Raw genomic sequence first — 24,490 nt, 5'->3', positions numbered from 1 at the left:
CCCCAGAGGGATACGTGCACAGACCGACAGATCCTTCTTGATGCCCTGCAGGACTCTGCCAATGCAAATCAGCTTTGTGGTTCTTCCCAAGGACTGAGTTTGTCAGAATCAGCCAGCTCCAGCTCTCCACCAGGCCAGAGAACCAAACGAGTGAGATAATACCACAGCACAGCTGCCAGGAGAGCTATAGTGTTTGAGATGAGGAGAAATCGGTGTTCATTTCCAGTTAAGGGCCGATTTCCTACTACAAGGCAGAAAGGCAGCCAAAGATTTTTAAAAGTCACTTAGCCTGCCTGACATAAAACCATGAACAGCTGAGCATGCCTGCGCCATTCCTAAGGGATTCAGGCCAAGAGCTGGGTCAAACTCCCACTGATTGCTATCAAAAGTTATGGGTTTGCAGCATTTAAAACCGTCAGGACATGTTCCCTTCACCTTCTCCCTAGATAGGTCTCGTTTGGTGTCCAAGATGACAAGCGCTGCTCCGAAGCCATAGGCGCAGGCACTGGTGGCTGTGCAAGAGCACCAAAGTGAGAGCAGAGACCACAGGCACGATGGGTGAAGTTTGTACCCATTGAAACCCAACTGGAGGGGCCAAAGGCTTAATGAGAAAGGGTTCGTTAAGGCTGTGCTACCAGGGTGGTGCTGCTCTGCAGGACACCCTCCCGCCAGCACCGAGTGTTTGCGCTGGCACGTGACCCTGCTGCTGCCTGCCCTGCAGCAGATGGGCAGCGCTTCCTCTGCAGCTTGTGCTCTCAATATTTCTGTGACTATTATAGGACTAGCCAGAAATCAAGGCTTTGCAGAGACTTAAGCAGGGAAGTAGATTTATTACCTTGGAATTTTAAGCAATCTCCCAAAATGGAGCTCCCTCTCCAACCAGAGAAGCTAGGAAAATGATTGGGTAGATACGGCATTTCTTGGCCACAGCATGTGCCCTCCACATCCCGCGGGAACCTGCCGGCCTCCCACAGCCTGAAGCTCCTGATTCAGAGCGTGGTACAGACAGCGTATCTTCGTCTCGAGAAAACATTGTTCATTTTTTCCTCCAGACCTCTGCAGAAACGCCCATTATCTTGAACCACTGTTAAGCCATCATGTCCCTTGCTGTCCTCACCACACTTACGCTTCTTCCTCTGGACTTCTCACTCCAAGAACAAGTGCTGCAGGAGTGCAAAGGTCTCCAGACTGTCACCACCATTAACATTCCTGTGCTATCACATCTCTCCAGATCCAACCAGGACACACGTAAAACAGTGAGCACTGACATCTAGGCTTGCTGCGACTTAGGAAGAGTTTAACAATTCTCCTAATACCAATTCTTTGTTATGCCTGTTACAAAACAGTTTAGATTGATTTTATAGCAACTCTTCTGTCCGTTCCCAGAAAGGAGGAAGAGATGGATGGGCAGATGGATTGCTTCTTCTGCTCTGGTACCTGATACACTGGACCTAGGCAGTGGCAGGAGGACCTGATGCAGCTGGAAGGTCCACTTAGGGCACCGGACAGAGCAGATAACCTCACAGAGGAAAAATTCAGACTGATATCAAGACGCTCATAAGAACTGCTTTGAAGCAGTTCCTTTCAAGGCCCAGCACTAGAAGCACCAGCTTTTATCTCTGACTACCCACCAAAACACAGGGACCCAAACAGCTCCCAAGATGGACCCGGAGCTACAACCCTCTCACACAAAACCCGTGCCGGCTCAAGTGCTTTGTCCACAGGCAATGAGCAACAGCTGGTTAAGTGGCTGGTCCTGAGATGCAGACAGGCTGCTTTTCCAGGTGCCTGGGGAGATCTGGAATGCAAAGCTAAAAATCACACACCTCGAGGCTGGCCACCTTGCATGGGTCACATCGTGTCCGGCAGGCAGGAGGAATGGCAGAGGCTCGCTCCCAAAGCCCTCCTCACAGGAGGAGGAGCAAGAGCCAGTTTCTACTCGTACTGGACACCAGAAGACAGCATCCTCCTTGATATTAAAACTCAAAGATGAAAGGCCTTTAGTCTAATCTGCACACTGAGAGGAGAACCATGTTTTTCCTCTCTCAAGGATAGGCAGGCTGGAAGATCCTGCACTACAGCCAAGAAGGAGCTAAACCGAAAGCTGGAGGTGCAAGGAAAGCTCTGTTTAGCCAGGATTTTCTTTGTTTTTTTCTTTTCATTATGAAAAATTTTGCCCTCCAGACCCGTTCCAGCATTTAATGCCATGTTTCACTTGAGGGCTTCGCTGCATTTAGCTGACAGTGCTTCACTTGAGGGCTTCACTGCTCAGGGACAGTGGGAGCAGTGTCCCAAGGAGCTAGATGCTCTCAGATCCCAACCAGGTCCCATTGTTGAGCTACAGCAACCTTTCAGAGCTGGTTTGATTCATTTGCAAATCCCACCGGCAGAAGCCAGTTCAGGAGGAAACAGCTGCAAATGCATTGGCTGCACCTTGAATCCTGTGTTCAGTTTTGGGCCTCTTATTATAAGAAGGACACTGACGTCCTGGAGCACGTCCAGAGAAGAGCGACAAAACTGGCAAAGGGGCTGGAAAACAAGTCTTGTGAGGAGCGACTGAGGGAGCTGGGGTTGTTTAGCCTGGAGACGAGGAGGCTGAGAGGAGACCTTATTGCTACAACTACCTAAAAGGAAGTTGCAAAGAGGTGGGTGTTGGTCTCTTCTCCTAAGTGGTGAGTGATAGCACAAGAGGGAATGGCGGCAAGCTGCATCAGGAGAAGTTTAGATCGGATATTAGGAAAAATTTCTTCACCGAAAGGATTCTCAAGCACTGGCAGAGGCTGCCCAGGGATGTGGTTGAGTCACCATCCCTGGAGGTGTTTAAAAAGTAGGCAGATGAGGTGCTTAGGGACATGATTTAGTAGTAGACAGGTATGACTGAGTTGATGATCTCTAAGGTCTTTTCCAACCTAATGATTCTATGATTCCTTCCAACCCAAACTCTTCTGATTCTACAACAACAGGCATGGCAGCAAGGTGGCTGCAGAGCAGACAGAGTGGCCGTTGCCCATCAGGGTCCTGAAGAAAGGAGAGTGGAACAGCAACGGGATGTGTGAAAGCAATGACACAGCCTGAGAGCCCTCAGCAAGCGCCTTCCACAGCCCAGCCCCTCCAATCCCTTGACGAAGGCTCCAGCCCCATCACGGCTCCTCCCTCTGCTCGGGGCACTGGACTGAAACAGGGAAAAGGAAATCAGCCTCCAAATCATCAGCAGGATAATCTGAGTCCTGGAAATTACTTCAGCAAGCCCATCCTCTTGCAGTGTTATGAGGCATTAGTCACAAACTCGCAGAGGCTCCTGTCTCTCTTAACCAACTGTGTTATCTCAAGAGCACTAAAACAAGTAACGTGCTGCATCCCTGCCCTGAAGAGCTCACAGTGCAATCCATGGTGAGACTCCCTTATACACAAAATGCAGTTTAACTGTTTCATCCATGGCTATACTGATAATCACTGCCTGCGTCATTATAAACCATGCTTTGCCTAATTACTCTGCTGGTTTATATGGAGCAAAGAGGAACAACTAGCTTAGCCTCCCCAAGGGAAAAGAACGAAGGAAGGATCATCACCTTAACTATCAGCTTATGAAATAAGAGAAGGACTCCAGTCCTCAATGGGATAAAGCCAAACCCACTGATGCTCTGGTACCAGTTACAGCTGATTGCGGCCAGAATAGTCCCTTGGCCAGAAGGGGCCAAGCCCCTGATGCACAAACAGCAGCACTGGAAAGGAGATGAAGATGTTGAAGGCAGAAGAGATGAACCAAGAAACCACAAGGAGCGAGGAGGTTACAGGTGCAGCAAGCGCTGGGAACAGGCGAGGAGCCGAGAGCAGGGACCGCAGAGCCAGCTCCCACAGCTGGAAAGCACCAATTCTGCTCAAGGAGCTGCTCAGCAGAATCACCTCAGGTCACCAATCTCTTTGGCAGGGTTTGAAGTGAGTTAGTTTGTCCTTGTTTAAGACTGATTAATAAGCATTCTAACATTTTCTCATTGGGAATAAGAGGTTTTTACAGCAATAACACTTAATTTATGTTTCAGCAGAAGTCGATTTCTGCAACAGCTGGAAGTGATCCTACAAGGCAGGATTCTTTATTTCAAATGCTACTCTGCAATCACTCCCTACATAAATCATATTTCTGTAATAATGCTATTGGGAGGGAAGGGAGTGGTGGGTTTTCTGGATTTTGGGATTCCCTTCTCCCATTTAGTCCACCCTGCAACCCAAACCAAACAGCAAATCCCCCTGGCAGGTGAGTTTCACCGCAGGAGCTGGCAGATTGGCTTTGCCTCCACCTCTTCATTATCACTGCTCCCCAGCAGGACAGCGAACCCCCGTGTGAAGCACTAGTGTGAAGATCTTAACCCCAGGAACAGCACAGACTTCTCCCGGTTTCTCCTGTTACAGAAGAATGGACACAATCAGAGACCCTGAGGTCTGCTGTGAAAACACGGCTCAACACTAACTGCTCGAGACGGAAACTAAGATTACAGCAGCCCTCTATAAAGCAGTGAGAGGGCGATTCCCTTACAGCACAGCAACCGCTTAATGGAGCTTTTGATCAGGCAGCCAAAGCAGAGGTGATGCTCAGCTGCAGGCTGGGGGTCACACCTGCATGCTCTCTCGTACACTGGAGCTGAAATAACATCACTACACTGGAACAGGAGAGAGAAGACCACAATTTTTTTCATTACCTGATCGTCCCATTAGAAGATGTTCTAGTGAGTGACTTGATAAATCAGTGACAATCCTCTGCTGGACTTGCAAGCTGTAAGTGCGAACGATCGCCAGCCAATGCTATTTTGGTCATTAATCCAAAACAGAGATGTTATCAAAGCCAATTAACTCCCCAGAAAAGATCAGAAAAACATCAGTGTAAACCAAACCAAACACTTGACCTCTCCCTTCCAGCCACTGCAAACAGCTCCAGCCCTTTAGATAAAATCAAGTCTTTGTTAAAAATAATGAAAGAGCAGGTGAAGGTTAAATACAGGAGGAGAATGCATCTAAAAAGTATTTTTGGCCATGAAGCTATCCATATAAATGGTTGATTTGCTCATAATCCAGACAGAGAGGAAACAAATGCTCCTTCTGCACAGCAACACCAGTCACTGTGCTGCACAGCACCTAGCTGAGTGGGGGTTAAAACAAAAACAAACATATACACACAGGGGCACACGAACACAGACGCCAACAAAGCTACACTGCCAGACGAGAAAGATTTGGTGTCTCGAAGACCACAGATTAAGTAAATTATGTTCCAGGAAAGGCAGAATCAAGAATTAACAGCTGCAATGTAAGCAATCGATCGCTACAAGAGAATCATTTAGCTGCCAAAACCCAAAGTCTTTCTAACTACGGGGCAATAAACTTGCAATCCTAGGAGTTCAGTGCTCCAGCCAGCAAGCAGTTCCCTTGCTTTCTTTTTTAAACCCAGCCTCTAGTTTAAAAATAAAACTCCTGGAAGCTCTTACAACTACATAAACAGAGTGATCAGTCCTCCAAGCAGCTCTTCTTCCCCCAAGTTTCACAATCAGTGACCAAGTTCTACCCAAAAGGAACAGTTTCCAAGCACCCCTCGTTTCAGCAGAACACAAACCCCTTCTGTAGAGTCATTGCTCTGCTCCCAGTGCCTCCAGCTGAGGTTTGTCACCCCTAAACCTCGGCTGCAGCGCAGTTGCTCTGCTCCCACTGTCTCTAGTTGAGGTTTGTCACCCCTAAACCTCGGCTACAGCACAGTCGCTCTGTTCCCACTGCCTTGTGCCGAGGGTTGTCATTCCGAAACCGCTGCTGCCAGTGCAAAAATTATGGGGGGACAAGGGGGGCAGCCAGAGCAGAACAGAACGCACTAAGGATGTCAAGAAGAGGAAAAAGAAAAAGGAGAACCAGGCATTACCTTGTAGAGAGATGGGAACTTCAGCCAGAACTGCATTTGGGACATTTTAAACCAGCATTCAGTTTGCTGTCGGCAGAGCAGGAGGCGGACGAAGCAGCGAGGAGAGATTTTTCAGTACAGAATGGAGAAAGGTCTTCATTCATGACCGCGCCAGCAGCAACAGCCAGGAGGAGAGCTCATCGAGGGGTTTGCAGAAAGAACAGGCAGAAGAAAGGAGTGAAAATGGAGGAGAAAAGGACAGCCATAGAGCACGGCTGTCCTGCGCCCAGGGAGATTTGCATACAGTGTTTAGTCATGAAGGAGAGCGCTCCTACTTCCTCTAAGCACCCGGGCTGACTTTCAGGAAATGATGCCTGCTTGGTAAGTCAGTGAAATTACTGGCAGTGCGATGAGAATTACTGTATGTGGTGTAATTCAACCACAGATACACTGTAAACAGAGCTGGGCTCGCCACGCAGCGGCCAGACATGGGAGTCTGGCTCCCCTCACCTCCATCCCCGACCTCGTCCACCAGCGTTTCCCCCCACCGGCAGCCCCTCCCGCAGGGCTGGGGGTCCTGCCTTCTTGATTTCAGAGGCTCACATCAAGAAATCGAACTGAAAAAGATGATTAAAACCACTCACAAGTTGTTTTCTACTCTCTCCAAGAGCCATGAGCTTTCTTTTGTCTTCACTATCTCCCTCACCCCAAATATTGCAATTAAAAAGTGGCAGCCATTTCCTTTACTTGCTTTTCTAGGCCATCATTATCCCTTAGCATTCAGGAATACTCTCTCCTTTTCCCAAAACTTTCCAACTTTAACAGCTTTGGTTAAAGAAATACACAGAATTTCTGGTGGAGACAAGAAAAAGGCACAAAAAAAAAAAATGACATTTGAAAGGGCTTTGGTCATCATAAGCTTAAGGGAAGTCTGCTCCACCACAATCTGAGGCTGACAGAGAAAGGAATTTGCCAGAGCATCTACCACCCTGCAAAGAATCCATGAGAACTTTTCTCTTTGCTTTCGGTGCAAAAGGTTCCTGTTTGTCTCTCCCTGGTGCCAGGCTCTGGCCGCAGGGCTGGCTCCCCCAGCTCGCCAGGCGGCACCCACATCTGCTTTTGCTCAGCCCCGGGCTGGACACTGCGCCACTCCATGTCCAGGAACAGCTCTGGGTTCTCCAAACAGACACACTGCACACCCAGGCTGGCTGCTACGCACTCCCAAGACCCTGGGACACCAGAGGAGAGCAGGGAGAAGGATCCAAGCTGGCCAGCAAATCCAGCAGAGCGTGAACCCAGCAGCACATATGCCTGAGCATCTCCATCCCTGGAGGGGTTCAAAAACTGTTTAGATATGGCACTTCAGGACATGGTTTAGTAGGGATGGTGGGGTTGGCCTGACAGTTGGACTGGATGAGCTTAGAGGTCTTTTCCAAACTTTACAATGCTATGATTGGATGTGTCTGAATTTCCCAACTTTGGTGTTTCAGGCAATGAGCTGCTGGATCTTCCTCTGTGCAAGTGTTGTTGTGTGTTGCTGTGTGCTTTTCTAGCAGTTTAGCAGGCGATTTCAAGCACCCCCCAGCACAATCAGGATGCAGTCCTGTGGGTCGGCAATAAAAAGGAAAGAGTGTGCTGTGAAGGTTACCCAAATGGCCTGGGTTGGACGCCAGATTTTTCTGGAAGATGAAAAGTCAAATTTAAGGGGAACACTGGAGGAATTCTGCCTTCCTGTCCCTGTCAGCATATGTGCTCAGGAATTAATTGCGGAGAGCAGAAACGTTGTGGCGTGCCGCCTCCTCTGGGCCAGGCTGTTAAAATTCCAGGTGGTGGTTTTGCAGAGGGTTATCTTATCTTCTAGGACTCTATTACTGTGTTCTTGCAAAATCAGTTTAGCACTCCCGGTTATCTCCACCAGCTCATACATCTTGCTTCCTCTTCCCAATCCAGGTTTGTTGCCTACATTTTGCCCCTTTTGTCCACTAACATAAAAGGAAGAGGAAATAAACCACCTCCCTTTGAAAGATTATGGAAATAACAAGACCTTGGTAATCTTAGGCAAGAGGTGGAGGTTTAGTCAAGGTCATACAGCAAGGCAGACACCAGCAAGTCACTAATTAAGACATTTCAGAAATGTATTTGGCCTCTCTACTTCAAACATGTCATTAAAGCACCTCTCCCAAGCCCCAGGGCACAACCAGCTAATTAGATACAATCAAATTCAGACACAAGCAGTGAAATCCCACTGCCTTTCGCTGCCCCAGCCAGCTGCCCACAGAAACAAACACCTGATTTCCACTGTGGTTCCTTCAGAACTCCTGTTAGAATCATGGAATGGTTTGAGTTAGAAGGGACGTCAAAGCCCATCCTGTTCCAACCCCCTGGATCCAGTTGCTCCAAGCCCCATCCAAGCTGGCCTTGAACACCTCCAGGGATGGGGCAGCCACCACTGCTCTGGGCAACCTGGGCCAGGGCCTCCCCACCCTCACAGCAAAACATTTCCTTCTAAGATCTCATTTCAAACTCCCCTCTTTCAGCTCAAAACTGTTCCCCTTCATCCTGACCCTGCTGTTTCCTGGACCCCCTTTCAGTATTGGAAGCCGCTCTAAGGTCTCCCTGGAGCCTTCTCTTCTCCAGATTGAACCCCAGCTCTCTCAGCCTGTCCTCATATGGGTGGTGCTCCAGCCCTTGGATCACCTCCATGGCCTCCTCTGGACTCGCTCCAACAGCTCCATGTCCTTCCCGTGCTGTGCAGTTCAGAACCAAACACAAGATCTGGGGCCACTCCTGACATGCACAGGGCAGCCTCCGCTCCCACTCCTGACACGCACAGGGCAGCCTCCGCTCCCATTCCAAAAGCTAGCAAGAAGGAAGGTGCCTGGTGAGTGACTGCACCGAGAGGCTTTGACAAGTTGAGACCACCAAGGGTTTATTTTTAAAACAGACACTAAGAGCAAGGATGATGAGGCAGCTGCTGATATTTTATAGCCAGAGCTGAAATTCAGTGTGTGAGGGGGTTTGGGGATCAGCAGGTGCTGCCAGCACACAGCTTCCTTGAGGATGGGAAATCTGGAAGGCAATTGCTGCATGGTCAGGAATGGGGAGAGGACCAGGAGACAGCCTGCCATCGAGCAAGGACAGAGGGGATCTCCTGTGCCAGTGGGAGCGTGGACAGCCTTCTCTCTCTTCTCCTAAGTAACAGGCAAGAGGACGAGAGGAAATGGCTTTGAGTTGCATCAGGGGAGGTTTAGATTAAGCATTAGGAAAAATTTCTTCACCAAGGTTCTCCGGCACTGGAACAGCTGCCCAGGGAGGTGGTTGAGTCATCATCCCTGCAGGGGTTTAAAAGTTGGGTAGAGGAGGTGCTCAGAGATGGTTTAGTGGTGGACAGGTACGGTTTGACTCAATCTCAAAGGCCTTTTTCAACCAAACAATTCTATGAAAATAAGGAGAAACCAGAAAAACCTGTGAAGCATAAAGGAAAGCCAGCGAGAGAGTAAAACCTGGCAAGTGGTCCTGAAAGCTGGAGGAAACCAGTACGTGGCAGAGAGCAGCGAGATGCTGCGGGCTGGGGGATAACAAATATACGAGGGCAGGGAAAGACGAACACCTGAAGGAGGTGTCCGTATGCGAGGTGATGGTTCTGGTAGGTACAGCGATGGAAGGACCACTGGGGTTTTGCCCACATTACGGATCCAGACATGCAGTGACCTCCAGCAGAGCTGGAGATGGGGAAACTCACCCGATCCAACTGACTCAGACCAATGCTGCTTTGAATTAAAGTATCTATTTTAAACCATTTCCCAGTGGTCTGCTACTAAATTATATTACCAGCATTTTTTAAGAGCACTCTGTGTTTCAACTCAGAGCTTTTCCCGCTTTTGTTCAGTTTATGGAGGCAGGAGGCAGAGCACAGGGCTTGCCAAGAATTTAGAAGGCAGTTTTCCATCGCCTCCTCTGCCTTATCTCCTACCCAAATGTGGACATCACTCTCCAAAGGCAGCAATACAGATGACAGCCAGAAACTCTGGATCAGGGAAGACACCAGACCCTTTCAGACCCTCGTACCTCATCCCTAGGGCCATGGGCATGCCAGCTGGCTCCTGCAATCCACAGCCAAGCACAACTGACAAATTATGCCTCAGTAGCAGAATCACTCTCACTTAACCAAAGCGATGTCCACCTGTGATAGTCCAAGAGCTCCTCTCATACATGAATGGGAAAGATAATAGAATCATGGAATGATATAGGTTGGAAGGGCCCTTAAAACCCATCCAGTTCCACGCCCCTGCCATGGGCAGCGAAACCTGCCACTGGATCTACTTCTAAAGCACAGTTCATCCAACCAAAAGGAGATGTTGCTGTTGAATAGTCAGCTGCATCCCAGATGTGTCCCCTTCTGCTCAGTAACCAGCTCAGGGTGGCCAAATAAGATGGTCAGAGCCCACTAAGCCCTCAATTGTGAATCCTGTGCTGGTGTTGGATCCTGGCAGTTCAGGAAAGGCTGTGACACCCACACACTCCTACCTGGTCCAGCCCTTTGCTGCAAACCCAGCAAACAGGCACTGATCAGCACAGCTCACTACCAACCCCTTCACATACGCCAACAGCCCAGGCTGATGTCACTGTCTTCTCATACACCAACAGCAACCACAGAATATCTGAAATTGGAAAGGGATCCATGTAGATCATTGTGTCCAGCTCCCTGCTCCTTGAAGGACTACTTAAAAGGAAATCAATACTTGCTCAGCACCAGGTCAGGAGCCCAGGTGCGTGCATGGCCACGTTATCTGGTGAATCAGCTCAAGCACATTTTATGATGGATTATCATTCTGGCACCCTACAATGGGGTGAGCATTGTGAGGTAGGAGCAGCAGCAGATACACAACCACCACATCAGCAGCTATGGAACCACAACAACTTGGGTTGGAGGGGACCTCAAGGCCCATCCAGTTCCATCCCCGCCATGGGCAGGGACATCTCCCACTGGATCCGGTTGCTCAAAGCCCCATCCAACCCGGCCTTGAACCCCTCCAGGGATGGGGCAGCCACAGCTTCTCCCCATCCTGCCAGAGCACAAACATGATTTCACTCCAGTTATCGTAACAAGGTCAGATGAGCTGCTATCATCACAGGCTTCACTTTTCTAAACTGAGGCCTGAAGTGAGTGCTAGGCATCTCACCAAAAGGGTTTTTAAAGTGTAATTAACTCAGGCAAAACCCCAAACCCTGGAGTGCAAAACAAAGACACAAGCATGTAAAGCAACTTGTTCGTAAAATGCTTCAAAGGCCCCAGAGCCAGTTAATTGTCTTCAAATGGATTTTAATATCTCTATTCCCTGTAGACAGAACTCCAGGACAGCACTAGGAAGTTCTAGGACATTTCTTATTCCAGTAAACTCTTTATTTCAGTCAGAAACAAGTCTTTCATATAATTTAATAACTGTTACATTGATTTCCCTTAAATCACCACAGCTCTGTGTGCTCAAGTGCTTTTAAAAATTAATACTTTTTTTAAGAGCAGGTTAATTACTTCCCTTCCTCTAACAAGAAATATTAATAGGTGATTGCAAGAGACTGGTAGTGAAAAGAGGGTTGGTTTATGATTAACACATGTGGCCGAGAGCCCCCATACACAACGAGGAGATCAAACAAGGCTGTAACTGCATCTTTAGAGCGCTACTGCAAATGACTCTACCCAAGAGCAGCCAGCTCCTCCCTGCCTCCATGAGCTAAATCAGCCTGGACCAACCTCCTTCCTGCGGGCCAAGCACAACACACACTTCACAAAGGGCACCCAAGTTCCCTGCCAAAGCGTTTATGTTCAAACCTGCTTTACGGAGGAGAGGAGGAAGGAGCTTCTGTAGAGCCCCATATTGTGTCCGCACTGTCCGTGCTCCACAGGAGCCGCTCACCCTTGCTGCTAAAATCACAGAACCACAAAATCATTAAGGTTTGAAAAGGCCTCTAAGCTCATCCAGTCCAACCATCAGCCCAACACCACCATCTCTACTGAACTGTGTCCCAAAGTGTCACATCGACACGCTTTTTGAACCCCTCCAGGAATCGAGACTCCACCCCTGCCCTGGGCAGCCTCTGCCAAAAAGATTCGCTTTATTTTTCAGTGCAACTCATGGCAAATGAAGTCAGAAAAGGCTTCTGCATGTTCAAAAAAGTCCTGTTCTGCATCACCACAAGGAGCAAGGCAGATGGAGTTAAGCAAAGGGCAACACAGAGTAGGCAGGATCCCTTTAGATAACAAAGGCCTTGGAGGAAATAGGGAGAGTCATGAGCTTTAAGTAATTCTAAATAAGACACAACAATGAAGTTCAAAGGAAAATCCATGGTGGCTGCAAGCAGCAAGTATTTACAGGGCAGGTTTGCTTTTCTAGAATGGCCTGCTTTGCTTCATAAGGCTCTGGGGACAGAGTACGGCTTGGTACACGCCAGCTAAGAGAGAAGATAAAACCTCCCAGGTTTAGGGTTTTGTAGTGGCAATTAAAGGCTTTCACCATCAGCAGCACAAGAGAGCACTGATAAGATAAAAACGCCTCTGCAGGTAGCAGAATTACTGCACACAAGCCCTGATTCCAACTCACCAGCGCCCGAGACTCGAGGAGGAAACAGCAGAAAGAGAGGGAAGTGATTGCAACCAAAACCCGCTTCTCTTCAGGGCTTTGATTTCTAAGGATGTGTGTGCAGTCTGTGGACTTTACCCACAAGCAGATGACACCAGAGAGTAGAGGCGAGACTTTGACTTAAGACAACAGTTCCCAAGATCACAAAACACTATCAGACCCTGACATGGCCCCATGTAACTATTTTCCAGACCTCAGTTTTACCCACTTGTTTATATAAAGAATGCCAATAGACCGGCAAGGATGAATCACCCGTGAGCAAGCCAAAACCCAACAATATCGTGGAGGAAACAAGTTCAGGTTCACATTAGGCTGTTCCAACCACACAAATGAAGAACCTTTTCCAAGATTCAGAAGGTGTCCAGCAAAGCTGCTGTGATACATGCAGACATCACTCCTCACCTGACCCAATCAGCAGCAGAGAATGATTCAACTAAAAGGAAATTCCCTTTGAGAAACGCGGCAACTCCCACTTCTGGCATCCTCAGGCCAAAGGTTTTACACCCTGAAGGTCCAGCTGAGGACCTCGGAAACAGAATACAGAGAGAGGACAGCAGGGAGCAAATGCCAGCACTGGGGGAAATCCCATCAGTCTTCCCACTCTCTGAACCCTCAAGTGTCCCAAACTCCAGGTCATATGAACACTCCTGCAATCATTGTCACTGACAGCGTTTACTACACACACAGTGGATGATTCTGAGGTATTTGCTCTTTAGACCTTTTAAATCTGCTTTCAGTATTCTTGGCAAACACTTTAAGGAGAGAAACTGCCTATACGCTCTGCAGTCTAAGGCTGGACCAGGTCCCGCTGCTGCGGGGACGTTTTGGGGAGGTGGTGTTCACCAGCTCACCTGTCAGATCACACCAGTGTGATCAAAGCTTCACTCCAAGCTCAGAAACGACTTTTCCACCTCCTTCATCTGCCTTCCCAGGCACATCACAGAGCAGGTTTTGGTATGAGAACAGTTTGTATCTCTTTACAAAGCACAAGTTCTCAGAGAGGCACCCAAAACCACCTTCTCTGCCCACTGACCACAGATTTAATCAAGAATCTCTTACCAAAGCATGCAGCAAACTCCTCATGTTCTCTCTTTGGTTTCCTTCCTCTGTTCGGCATGGTCAGAACAGCCCAGAGTTTAATGGGACTTGCCACTCCTACCACCCTGCTCAGCAAGTATGGAAAAGATAGGTCCTTTCCTACAGTCACCTGGAGAGATGTATCCGCCCAGGCTGCTCCCACACCTCCCGAATGGGATGTTTCAGCTTCCCAGGCAGATCGTTAATATTTAACAGTTTGGCATCTGGGACAGCAAGAAATCACGTAAAGTGGAAAATACTGCTGAAGCAAGGGATGGAAAAACTCCAGGATGCTCCCGGATGGCTCCAGACTGGTGTCACTGCTGCCAGTTAAGTTCCTGCTGCTCTACCAGATCTAGCCTCTAATTCTGGCTCCTAGGAAAAAGCCCTCAGCTTTTCTTTGGATAAGCACATGGTTTTATCAACGGATTTCCATGTTGGCGATTATTGCAGTCTAATATGTGAGAGTGCTAGGAAGGAGGAAACTTAGGGCACTGAGCGCACTCTTAGCAAGTTTGCAGATGACACTAAGCTGAGTGGAAGTGTGGATCTGATGGAGGGTAGGGAGGCTCCAAAGGGATCTGAACAGGCTGGACCACTGGGCTCAGATCAATGGCATGAGGTTTAACAAGGCCAAATGCTGGGTCCTGCACTTGGGGCACAAAAACCCTATGCAGTCCTACAGATTAGGAGAAGTCTGGGTAGAAAGCTGCCTGGAGGAGAAGGACCTGGGGATGCTGGTTGACAGCCAATTGAACATGAGCCAGCAGTGTGCCCAGGTGGCCAAGAAGGGCAATGGCAGAGAAGAGGAGGCTGAGGGGACACCTTATTGCTCTCTACAACTACCTGAAGGGAGATTGTGGAGGGGAGGGTGCTGGCCTCTTCTCCCAAGTGACAGGGGACAGGACAAGAGGGAGTGGCCTCAAGCTCCGCCAGGGAAGGTTCTAGCTTGACATAAGGATAAAAATTTTCACAGAAAGGGTCATTGGGCACTGGCAGAGGCTGCCCAGGGAGGTGGTTGAGTCGCTTTCCCTGGAGGTGTTTAAGGGACAGGTGGACGAGGTGCCGAGGGGCATGGTTTAGTGATTGATGAGAATGGTTGGACTCGACGATCCAGTGGGTCCTTTCCAACCTAGCGATTCTATGATTCTATGTAGGAAGCTTCAAAGTCAAAAGCTGAGTGTTCATGACTGGAAAACAAAGTCCTAACAAAGATCTTATTCAATGTTTCCCAGTTTCAAAGCTCACAGGGAGACAGATCACTGCCTTGGGTAATCTGGGGGAATCTCCAGAAAGCCCCAAGTGATGCTCAGCGCAAAGATTTGCAGATAACCAAACATGACAGAAAAGCACCCATAAAAATGCCCTTTTCCTCATGGGAACCTACATAGCACTGCCTGCTCTTACATGGCACAACACTCGAGTAAAAGAACTGGCTTGGCTGCGTTAGATTCAGCAAAGGACGGCTTATTGCTTCTATACTTGAAGCAGACCACTTGCAAGAACGTTGTAATAGAAGCACTCTCACAATGGTTGGCTTGAAGAGAAGGAGTCCAAGCAGAAGGGTAACTGTCCACAGTCACCTCTCTGCCATCTGACACTGCCTCTCCAAAAGAATGAGAACAACACAAGAATTGTTAGATTTAGACTGGATATATGGAAGAAATCATTTACACTGAGGGTGGTGAGGCACTGCCACAGGTTGCCCAGAGACGTGGTGGAGTCCCCATCCCTGAGAACGCTCAAAGCCAGGCTGGATGGGGCTTTGAGCAACTCGATCAAGTTAAGGCTGGACTGGATGACCTGTAACGGTCCCTTCCAACCAAAAGCATTCTGTGATTCTAATTATTTCTTGTTCTGGAAATCATTTGAGGTCATTAATGCCTGGCTTGTCTCAGAACCCTCCTGCTCTTTTATCTCCTAGCCGATACAAAGCAGCATCTCCTTTCCACCAAGGACCTCCAAAAATCTGCTCTTCCAAGCCAGCTGGGATCAATTTTCGTGACGCAGCAGGGGAAGGAAGCTGATTGACCACTTAGATACTAGAAAATAGAGAAGTTAAAGAAATAATTAAGCCCTCTTCCCGTTAAACCCATCAACCAAACTACACCAGACCTGCAAGCTGAGACCCGCGGAGAGGACCTCTCTCTCCTCCTTCCATCACAGCCTCTTAAATGGCTTCCACAAGGTGATGGGATCGCATTTCTGTCTCGTTCCTCCCATAATTAATTCTGCAGGAGGCAAAGATCAATGCTATTACAATTAATTCACTTATCTGGTTTTATCCAGTTCGAAGACTCCGGTCAACAGTTCCTGGTGATGGACCAGGCGAGTCACTAACAGGAGGTGCTCCCAGCAGCTTCCCTCAGGGAGCTGGAGTTGCACCCCAACACCCATGCCTGACCTCTAAAGGTCCAAATCCCCAACACATGTAAATCCAGCCCTGAAGAAATTGGAGCCCCAAGGAGGTTCAAAACCTCACCTTAGCCATGCCATGGCAACAGAAGTACAATTAGGGGGGAATTAACACATTCCCCTTAAGAAAACCATCAGTGTGCTGACGCATCATTTAATGAATCACACAGGAAGGTGAGAGAGATGACAAAGGGAAAAGTTTCTGCTCATACCTGTGTCTTGACGTTCAGTGGTTACTGAAAATAAAGGACATTCAAAAGTGCATAGCAGCTCAACAGAGCCTACAGAAGCATTTCTTGGTGTGCAAAAGCACAATGCTAGCACACAGATTGTCCTTGTGCCTCTGCTGTACAGCCTTCAGCAGCTTGGGCTGGTGCTGTAAGGCATGCTTCGAGTTGAAACATCTAAAATGGTCAATCTTCACCAGAAAACAGAAGAAGGAAAAACCAAGCTTGGCTCCATCTCACACAACCCCCAAGAGCGCCCTGTGCTTCTCCATCAGAGCCACAGAGCTGCGATGGTCAGATTAGTTGGTTCCCACACTCCGAGGAAGCTTAGATCTGCTGGGAAGCTGCTTCGTGACTAAAAAAGAACAATACTTCTAGTGAGAGAAGCTTAACTTCTAGATAACACAGATGATTTTGAAAACAGCCCATGATTTTCCACACCTTAAAGGCTCCTCTGAGACCCTCCAAGCACCCCTGAGGCTTGAGGGTCCAACCTGACAGCAACTGCTGAACCCTCAACCAACCTGTTAATCAGGTCTCATTAGGAGACCTTAGGCATAATGAAAAAAAAATTTAATCGCTAATTACTAATATAAACATCTTGCAGAACGGTCTGACTGAAAAAGCCATCCTGCACATGGCTTGAAGGACACACCTGCCCAAGAGTGCTGCCACAGCCCTGCCCCCTCCCACGTTCCTTGTCTGGTGGAAGAGTCCCCGTCAAACAACTGCTCAGGACACAAGTCAGGGGCTGCAATTAAAGGCTGCTCAGTAAGTCCATTTGCACTCCTGCTCCTTGGCTGCTTCCAAGGATGCTGGCAGGATACCGGAGCGCACCCAGCACCTGCATGTTTCCCCAGTAACCACAACAATGACATACTAAGACAGGAGAGCTTGGACTAGGGAGTTTCATTCAGTTTGGCTGTTGCCTTGACAGGTCAAAGCAGTTTAGCACTGAGTTTTACTCACCATGGATCTTCTGATGCTGGGGGAAACCCTACTGCAAAGAGCATGCAAAGCCAGGCACTGATAATATCTACCTTGGCTCCTAGAAAGGACACAGCTATCCCTTCTTTAATCCAAGTCAGTTCTGTTGGGTCAGCTGCTTCCCACCCTTTCCTGACCACTCTGATCAAGTGGCGTTACCAAAAGCCAGTGCATTGTTTCAGAAACACTGTGGAAAGAGCTGCTTCCTACTCAGGGAGACTCCCGAGGTGAGAATGCCTGTTGGCCCCAGAGACACCAAATGAGCCAGGGTGACTATTCATCCCTCCCACACCCAAACCCTGCAAATCTGAACTAGCTTCAATCCCCATTTGATGGGCACTGAGTTGATGCAATCCATAAATATTCACTATTCAGAAATCCACCACTCGTAACCATACACAACGTATGTGGGTGAAGAGAGTTTCAGGAGGCCTATGATTCTATGATATGTGTTGGAATTCACACTCACCAAACTGTCCTGCAAACCAGGTTCTCCCATGCACTTTCGGTGTTTATATTTAACATCAATTTAAAAGAAATAAGCAATTTCACCACAAATAAGTTCCTACCAAGCCAACAGATCCTCTGACAACAGCTTCTCAGAAGCTCTCCATCCCAACGGCACACAATTCCTAACAGATGCTGAACACATTTAAGATCCTGCTGGGCTCTTCCTTCCCTCTCAGTTAAGCAATACCAAAAACGTAACCCCATCACCGCGAAGTCCCACTCTCCCTGCCAAAGCCATCAGGAGCTGTGTACTCACCTGAGGAAAATCACCATTTTTGGGTAAGAAGTCAGCGGGGTCCACAGATGCATAGTTTGAATCCAGGAAATGCGGTCTGCTGATGGAATTCATATAAAAATCGTGAGGGGAGTTAAAATATTGCCTGTAAGGAAATGGGAAAAGCAGTTATTTCCTGTCAGCCCTGAGGATTTCGCAGGTTGCTTCAGATTCCGTCATCACCAGTGAAGCTGCAAGTTTGGGATGACACACAGAGAAGACCAACATTGAATAGAACTGTGTCTATCCAGAAGAGATCTCAAGGCAAAAAAACACACGCACAAGTAAGATCCAACTTCCCAGACTCAGTAGTCTAAGAGCCTGGAAAGCCGTTCATAACACAAGTGGGTCTTGGTCTTTGCAGGGATGGACTGCAGTGATTCTTTTGGCAAACAGCTCATCCAGAGGGGCCTGGTACCCGATATGAAAGAGGTAAGCATGAGCGTGGGGAGGCTTTGCACAGGTTGCCCAAAGAAGCCCCATCCCTGGAGGCGTTCAGGGCCAGGTTGGATGGGGCTTGGAGCAACATGATCCAGTGGGAGGTGTCCCTGCCCATGACAGGGGGTTGGAACTCGATGGGCTTTGAGGTCCCTTCCAACCCAACCCATTCACAAACAGCCACTTGCACACCCCAGACAGGTTTGCCGGTCATGGATCTTAACTGAAAGACAGACAAAGACAGAAGGATTCAGGACATGCAGTCCTAGACAGAACAACCAGCCTGGTAGAGGTAAGCTGTGGATGGAAGCAATCGTACAGAAGCATGGAAGCTTCTCTGAAAGCATGTCCAGAGAAGGGCAACAAAGCTGGTGAAAGGTTTAGAGCACAAACCTTATGAGGAGAAGCTGAGGGAGCTGGGGCCGTTTAGCCTGGAGAAAAGGAGGCTGAGGGGACACCTCATTGCTCTACATAACTGCCTGAAAAGAAGTTGCAGCGAGGTGGGTGTTAGTCTCTTCTTCCTGGCAGCCAGTGAAAGGACAAGGGAAATGGCCTCAAGATGCACCAGGGGAGATTTAGGTTGGATTTTTGGAGGAACTTCTTTACTGAAAGGGTTGTCAAGAATTGGAAGAGGCTGCCCAGGGAGGTGGCTGAGCCATCATTCCTGGAGGGATTTAAAAGATGAGTAGATGTTCTACTTGGGGACACAGTCTAGTGGAGGACTTAGCAGGGCTGGATCCATGGTTCGACTCGATCTTAAGAGGTCTTTTCCAATCAAAACCATTCTGCGCTTCTGTACCTGACTACACAGCAAGGTCTCTGCTGAACTCAGAAGTGAAAAAGCAAAGGTCTCCGACTGCTCCCTCCTGGGCAGGGCACTAGCCAGCACTTCATCCTGCCTGCCTCCCTTCCCCCAGCCCTGCTTCCTCCTAGCAGAGAGGAGGAGAGAATTGCAAAAGGGCTGACAATTCCTTTCCTCCTTCCCAGGAGTAGCCTCTGGCCTCGATTACAGTCTCCTGGTTTTGTTATTACATGCAGGAACCCTTTCCCTCTCCTGCAGGAGCGAGGAATGTGCTTCGTAATCTTTCCCGTAAGGGCTGTGCACTGCTTGGGCAATCACCACCCAACATGTTTGCATGCTGGAACCACTGCAACGTTTCACCCCATCTGACTGGTTTCCTCTTGTGGCAAGCTGGGCGTTCTTGGTAACGCCAGCCTTACAGAACCCACAGCTATAAAATGTGAACCAGGCACTGGGGAGGGAGAACCAAAGATGAAAAAGCTATAGCACCCAGGAGTAGCACTGGAAACAACTGCACTGCTAAAGCATCATTAAGCAATTAAAAAGTCATGTGTGACTAGCAGCTCATTAATCAGAGTCATAGAATCATAGAATCACCAGGTTGGAAAAGACCCACTGGATCATCGAGTCCAACCATTCCCACCAATCTCTAAACCATGCCCCTCAGTACCTCATCCACCCACACCTTAAAGACCTCCAGGGAAGGCGAGTCAACCACCTCCCTGGGCAGACCGTTCCATTGCCTAATGACCCTTTCAGTGAAGAATTTTTCATGTCGTGGAATGGTTTGGGGTGGAAAGGACCTTAAAGCTCATCCAGTCCCAACCCCTCTCCACGGGCAGAGACACCTCTCACTGAATCCAGAGGCTCCAAGCCCCATCCAACCTGGCCCTGAACACCTCCAGGGATGGGACAGCCCTCTGAGCAACCTGGGCCAGGGCCTCCCCTCACAACAAAACATTTCTTCCAAAGATCTCATCTCAATATCCCCTCTTTCAGCTCAAAACCATCCCCCCTGCACTCCCTGATCAAGAGCCCCTCCTGAGCTTTCCTGGAGCCCCTCTCAGTACTGGAAGCCACTCTAAGGTCTCCCCATAACCTTGTCTTCTCCCAGCTGGACAACCGAAACTCTCTCAGGCTGTCCTCATACGGAAGGTGCTCCAGCCCTCAGATCACCTCCGTGGCCTTCTCTGGACTCACTCCAACAGATCCGTGTCCTTCTAATGTTGGAGATTCCAGAACTGGATGAAGGGCTCCAGGTAGGGTCTCACCAGAGCAGAGGGGCAGCATCCCCTCCCTTGCCCTGCTGGTCCCACCCACTGCTCTGGATGCAGCTCAGGACATGGTTGGCTTTCTGGGCTGCGAGCACACCTTGCCAGCTCACTTCAAGCTTCTCACCCAATTACTACACCATTAATACAACATGATTAACATTTACCTATGTATTTATGTACAAACACAGTTGTCTCCCTCTGCCAAATCCATTTTTCCTGCTCATCTCTCATCATTAAGATAACACTCCAAAGGGAACAGCTCCCTCCCTCTCTTTTCATTTTCCCGCACTCTTTTCAGCACTGCCACTGTTCCACCTATGCAGGGAATACCAGAACAGCCCTCCTGCCCAGCGTGGACACAAAGGGCGATCAGCACTCCTGCACGGAATAGTTGCAGCAATCCAGCCCTGATTCCCAGCTACTCCCAATCTATTCAGGCTGCTAAAAATTGTGCAGAAATTCTGGAAATCACTGATTTACACACAGGGAAAGGCTCATTTAAACTGCTTTCAAGTTTCAACTGCTGTGGTCTCACCATCTCTTCCATGAGGACAGAGCTTGGCCTGCACAAATGAATGAACCAGGGAAAGGGAAAAGTATTTTTACTGGGAAAGCAAACATCACCTCCTGTTTTGCCAGCACCTCGTGGGGCAGGGCAAGAGTCAGTTAAGGTAACGGGAAGGAGACTGAGCCAGCCTCAGCCTCCCTGGCCAGCACGGCTGCAAAATGACCCACTTCAGTATGTTATTTTGCTTCCTTTAATCTTGGTTTTCAACTTAGTGAATGTGAGATTGACTTTCTTTTCACAGTTTGAAATGGGAGCCAGTAACAACTCAGTGCACTGCCTGGAGACCCTCTTAGGAAAGCCACCAAGTGTGCAGCACTTGCCAAAGTCCTTTTAGCACCTTTCGTGCTGTGCTTCAGCTTTCCTTCAATGAGAACTTAAAGATGTCCACTCTCATCTGAGAAGCTGGCATGAAGCCACTGAGAAGTCAGCTTGAGTTAAACTGCAAAATGAAGCGTGAACTGGAGGAACAAAGCATGTGAGCTTCGCTGTGTTGCCAAAGCAAAGGTGTGAAAGCAGGCTCACAGCAAGACTGCCCTGAACATACCTGCTCAGCCTCTCCAGGATTTAGTTATGGGTAAACTGCTCCATGGAAGCTACTCTGGGTCTCCAGATTCCCCTCAGAGGCCGAGGGTGTTCACTGCATAACTAGAAAACATTTCAGAAAGGAAATTTATACTGGATTTAATTGCACTCAATTTACTGGACTGCCCGTTTGCACTCTTAAATTTTAAGATCCAACTTCAAGCTGCAGCACTAAAGGAGGAACCAGGTGTCTTGGAGACCAGGAAACATCACCTGCATTCATTAGCTCCAACACTGCAAGTGCCACAGTCTTGAAGTTCCTGAAGCTCAAGTCCTTCAACAGCAGAACCTGGAGGAACACACTGCGGACAGGCTCTTGCTGGAATCCACACCTCAGAGGTGAGCAATGCAGTGCCTATCCCTCCAAGGAAATGGGTCTCCATGCATTGACTGCTTCAGCTTGCTAGAACAATGCTTGTTTAAGCTACTGTGATGCTGTTCCTACCGCAGGTGCTTCGTGTCAGCTGCTTCTCAACACATTTGATACATCTGAAGCCCTACTGGGGCCACGCTGCAATGTCACTGAGACCTCCTATGCGTATTCAGGGCAGACTTTGTGCTCTGATGCTACAGTCCCTCCATTCAGAGATGCTAACGTCACATCTCAAGCCAGTGGAAGAGCAGAAACAAGCTGGCGAGGTCACAGACTGTGACGGTCTGAGGATCAGGCTAGGCTCTTCTTCCCCCTCATCAGACCAATTCACATCTTTCAAAGCCCATTTTACCATTTTAGCAAGCAATGCTCCACACGCAGGTGGCAAAGTAGAAAAGGGGATGAAAACAGCAGGAATGAAGGATTTGTGTATTTGGAAACTGAGAGAGAAAGCTTTGCTCCAGGTATTGAGAAATTATCTTTTTGCAGATGTGTGACCATGGACTAGTCCAGACTTCCTCGGAGCAAGGAATGTATGGAGCCCACAGCAACAAAGGCAGCCCAGCTCCTTCAGGATAACCACCACAGAAATCAACTGAGCGACAGCTCTTCTGTACAGGGCATCTGGACCCCGTTTGTTTTTTTCAGCAAGTTTTAAGACACTGTTTACATTTTTCAGGCTAATAAAATGTGAAAAAAAGAGGCAAGGCTTTAGGATCTTTTAAAGGAATTCTCCAGCGTGAAAGTTACCTGCCGAACAGGAACAGGAAAAACCTGCTTCAGGACAAAGCTGCTGCTGGGAGAATAAGCCATGTTCAAACAGAGCTGCTTGCAAACTTCAAGGATTGAAGCTAACTCTAATGACATCTGCATTTTTCAGTCTTACAACATGGGTTATAACTCCGATTTCCTTTAAAACCCCCTTTTTTTCAATGTTTCCATCCCTTTCAGGATTCCTACCTGTAACATTGCAGCCCTAAATCCACCTAAAAATGATTCAGCTGTGGTTTTCAAACACAAAAGGACAGGCTTTTTCCTCTTTGGGGCACGCAGATACAGGAAATTTCACCTCAAAGGTGATTTTTATGGTTCCCAGGATACGAAACACCAGAAGCTAAAGGTACAGCTTTGGCTAAATCATTCTCTAGCAAATAATTGCTACAATAAGCCTCATTTCCAAAAGTAACCATAGCAAAGTCAACAAGTTTACATTCAATGCAGGCATGTCTTTGCAGGACCGAGGCTCAAAGTTTTCCAGTGGAACAGTACTAAGCAGGAAGAAACCGATGGGGCAAAACCAGCACAAATGGTCAAAGAAAGCCCCAGCACAATAGATTAAACACAATCTAACCTTGTGGTTCGATACAGCATAACAGAAATTCTGTTATAGCTCTCTTGAGGATTCTCAAAGGGCAATTTACGGGAATCGGGCTCAAAAAGCACATACACTTCCAAGCAGAGGCAGGCTCAGAAAAGAGATACCGAGCGTGCCTGTCTGATGGTTCCTCATGGATTCTCCCTTGGGGAGCCACCAGTATGGCAGAGCTGCAGGAAGCGCCTGTGGGACAGTGGCTCGGCAACCTCACGCCAAGAACTGTCTTGTACCCACCCACCCCATCACTTCCCAGCTCGCTCCGCAGGCTGAGAGCACCAGGCACACTGGATCCACCCCTCTGAACACAGGGACTGGTTCTCACTGCTGGTGGCCAGGCTGAAAGTTGGACACCCCTGAGGATGGATCTTTCCACAAAGATCATAGAATCACAGAACGATTTGGGTTGGAAGGGACCTCAAAGCCCATGCTGGTCCAGCCCTCACCATGGGCAGGGACACTTCCCACTGGATCTGGTTGCTCCAAGCCCCATCCAGTCTGGCCTTGGACACCTCCAGGGATGGGGCAGCCACCACTGCTCAGGGCAACCTGGGCCAGTGCCTCCCCACCCTCATGGTGAAGAATTTCTTCCTTATGTCTAACCCCCTTTCAATTTAAAGCTTTTCCCCCTTGTTCTACCACCACATGCCCTTGTAGAAAGCTCCAACACAGCCTTCTTGTAAAGATGCCTAAATCTCTTTATGAAGGAGGTTTAATCAAGTCCTTGAGCACCTGGAACATAGTTATTAGCTCATGGTATCAAATTCTGTTACTTCTATTGTTCCTTCCTCCCACCTCTGACCTAAATAAAGACACATCCTGTGTTTCTGTGCCACTCCCTGCATTCACAGAGACCAAAGCAGCCATCCATCAGCCTCCAAGCCTTCCCAACCATCAGAATCTCCCAGTCCCAGCAGAGTTTTGATCCAAGTCACTTAGTGGTGGCACAAGGCCACATTAAGTTATCCCAAACAACTCCTGACATATCCCATCTCTGATCCACAGTGGACGTTCATCATAAGGGGGGAGAAGCAAGAACAGTGTTTATTGTTATACAAAGATCCCTCAAAAATTTGGG

General features: G+C 48.5%; 1 protein-coding gene across 2 annotated transcripts in view; it reads right to left on the bottom strand.

Annotated features, from left to right (window-relative positions):
* Window positions 1-24,490, bottom strand: part of SBNO2 (strawberry notch homolog 2) — a 66,163-nt gene that overhangs the window by 28,960 nt on the left and 12,713 nt on the right. The window contains exon 4 of one of the 2 annotated variants that reach the window (XM_069877847.1): window positions 17,986-18,109. In XM_069877847.1, the coding sequence (XP_069733948.1) occupies window positions 17,986-18,109 (124 nt within the window). Of the gene's footprint in view, window positions 1-5,896; window positions 6,730-17,985; window positions 18,110-24,490 lie in introns of those variants that run through there. The other variant, XM_069877848.1, reaches the window with a different exon arrangement.

The sequence above is a fragment of the Phaenicophaeus curvirostris genome, chromosome 28 (assembly GCF_032191515.1).
Source record: "Phaenicophaeus curvirostris isolate KB17595 chromosome 28, BPBGC_Pcur_1.0, whole genome shotgun sequence".
In the NCBI taxonomy this organism is placed as follows: Eukaryota; Metazoa; Chordata; class Aves; order Cuculiformes; family Cuculidae; genus Phaenicophaeus; species Phaenicophaeus curvirostris.
The sequence above is the reverse complement of the archived record's forward strand: the minus strand, read 5'-3'. Positions and strand labels throughout refer to the sequence as shown.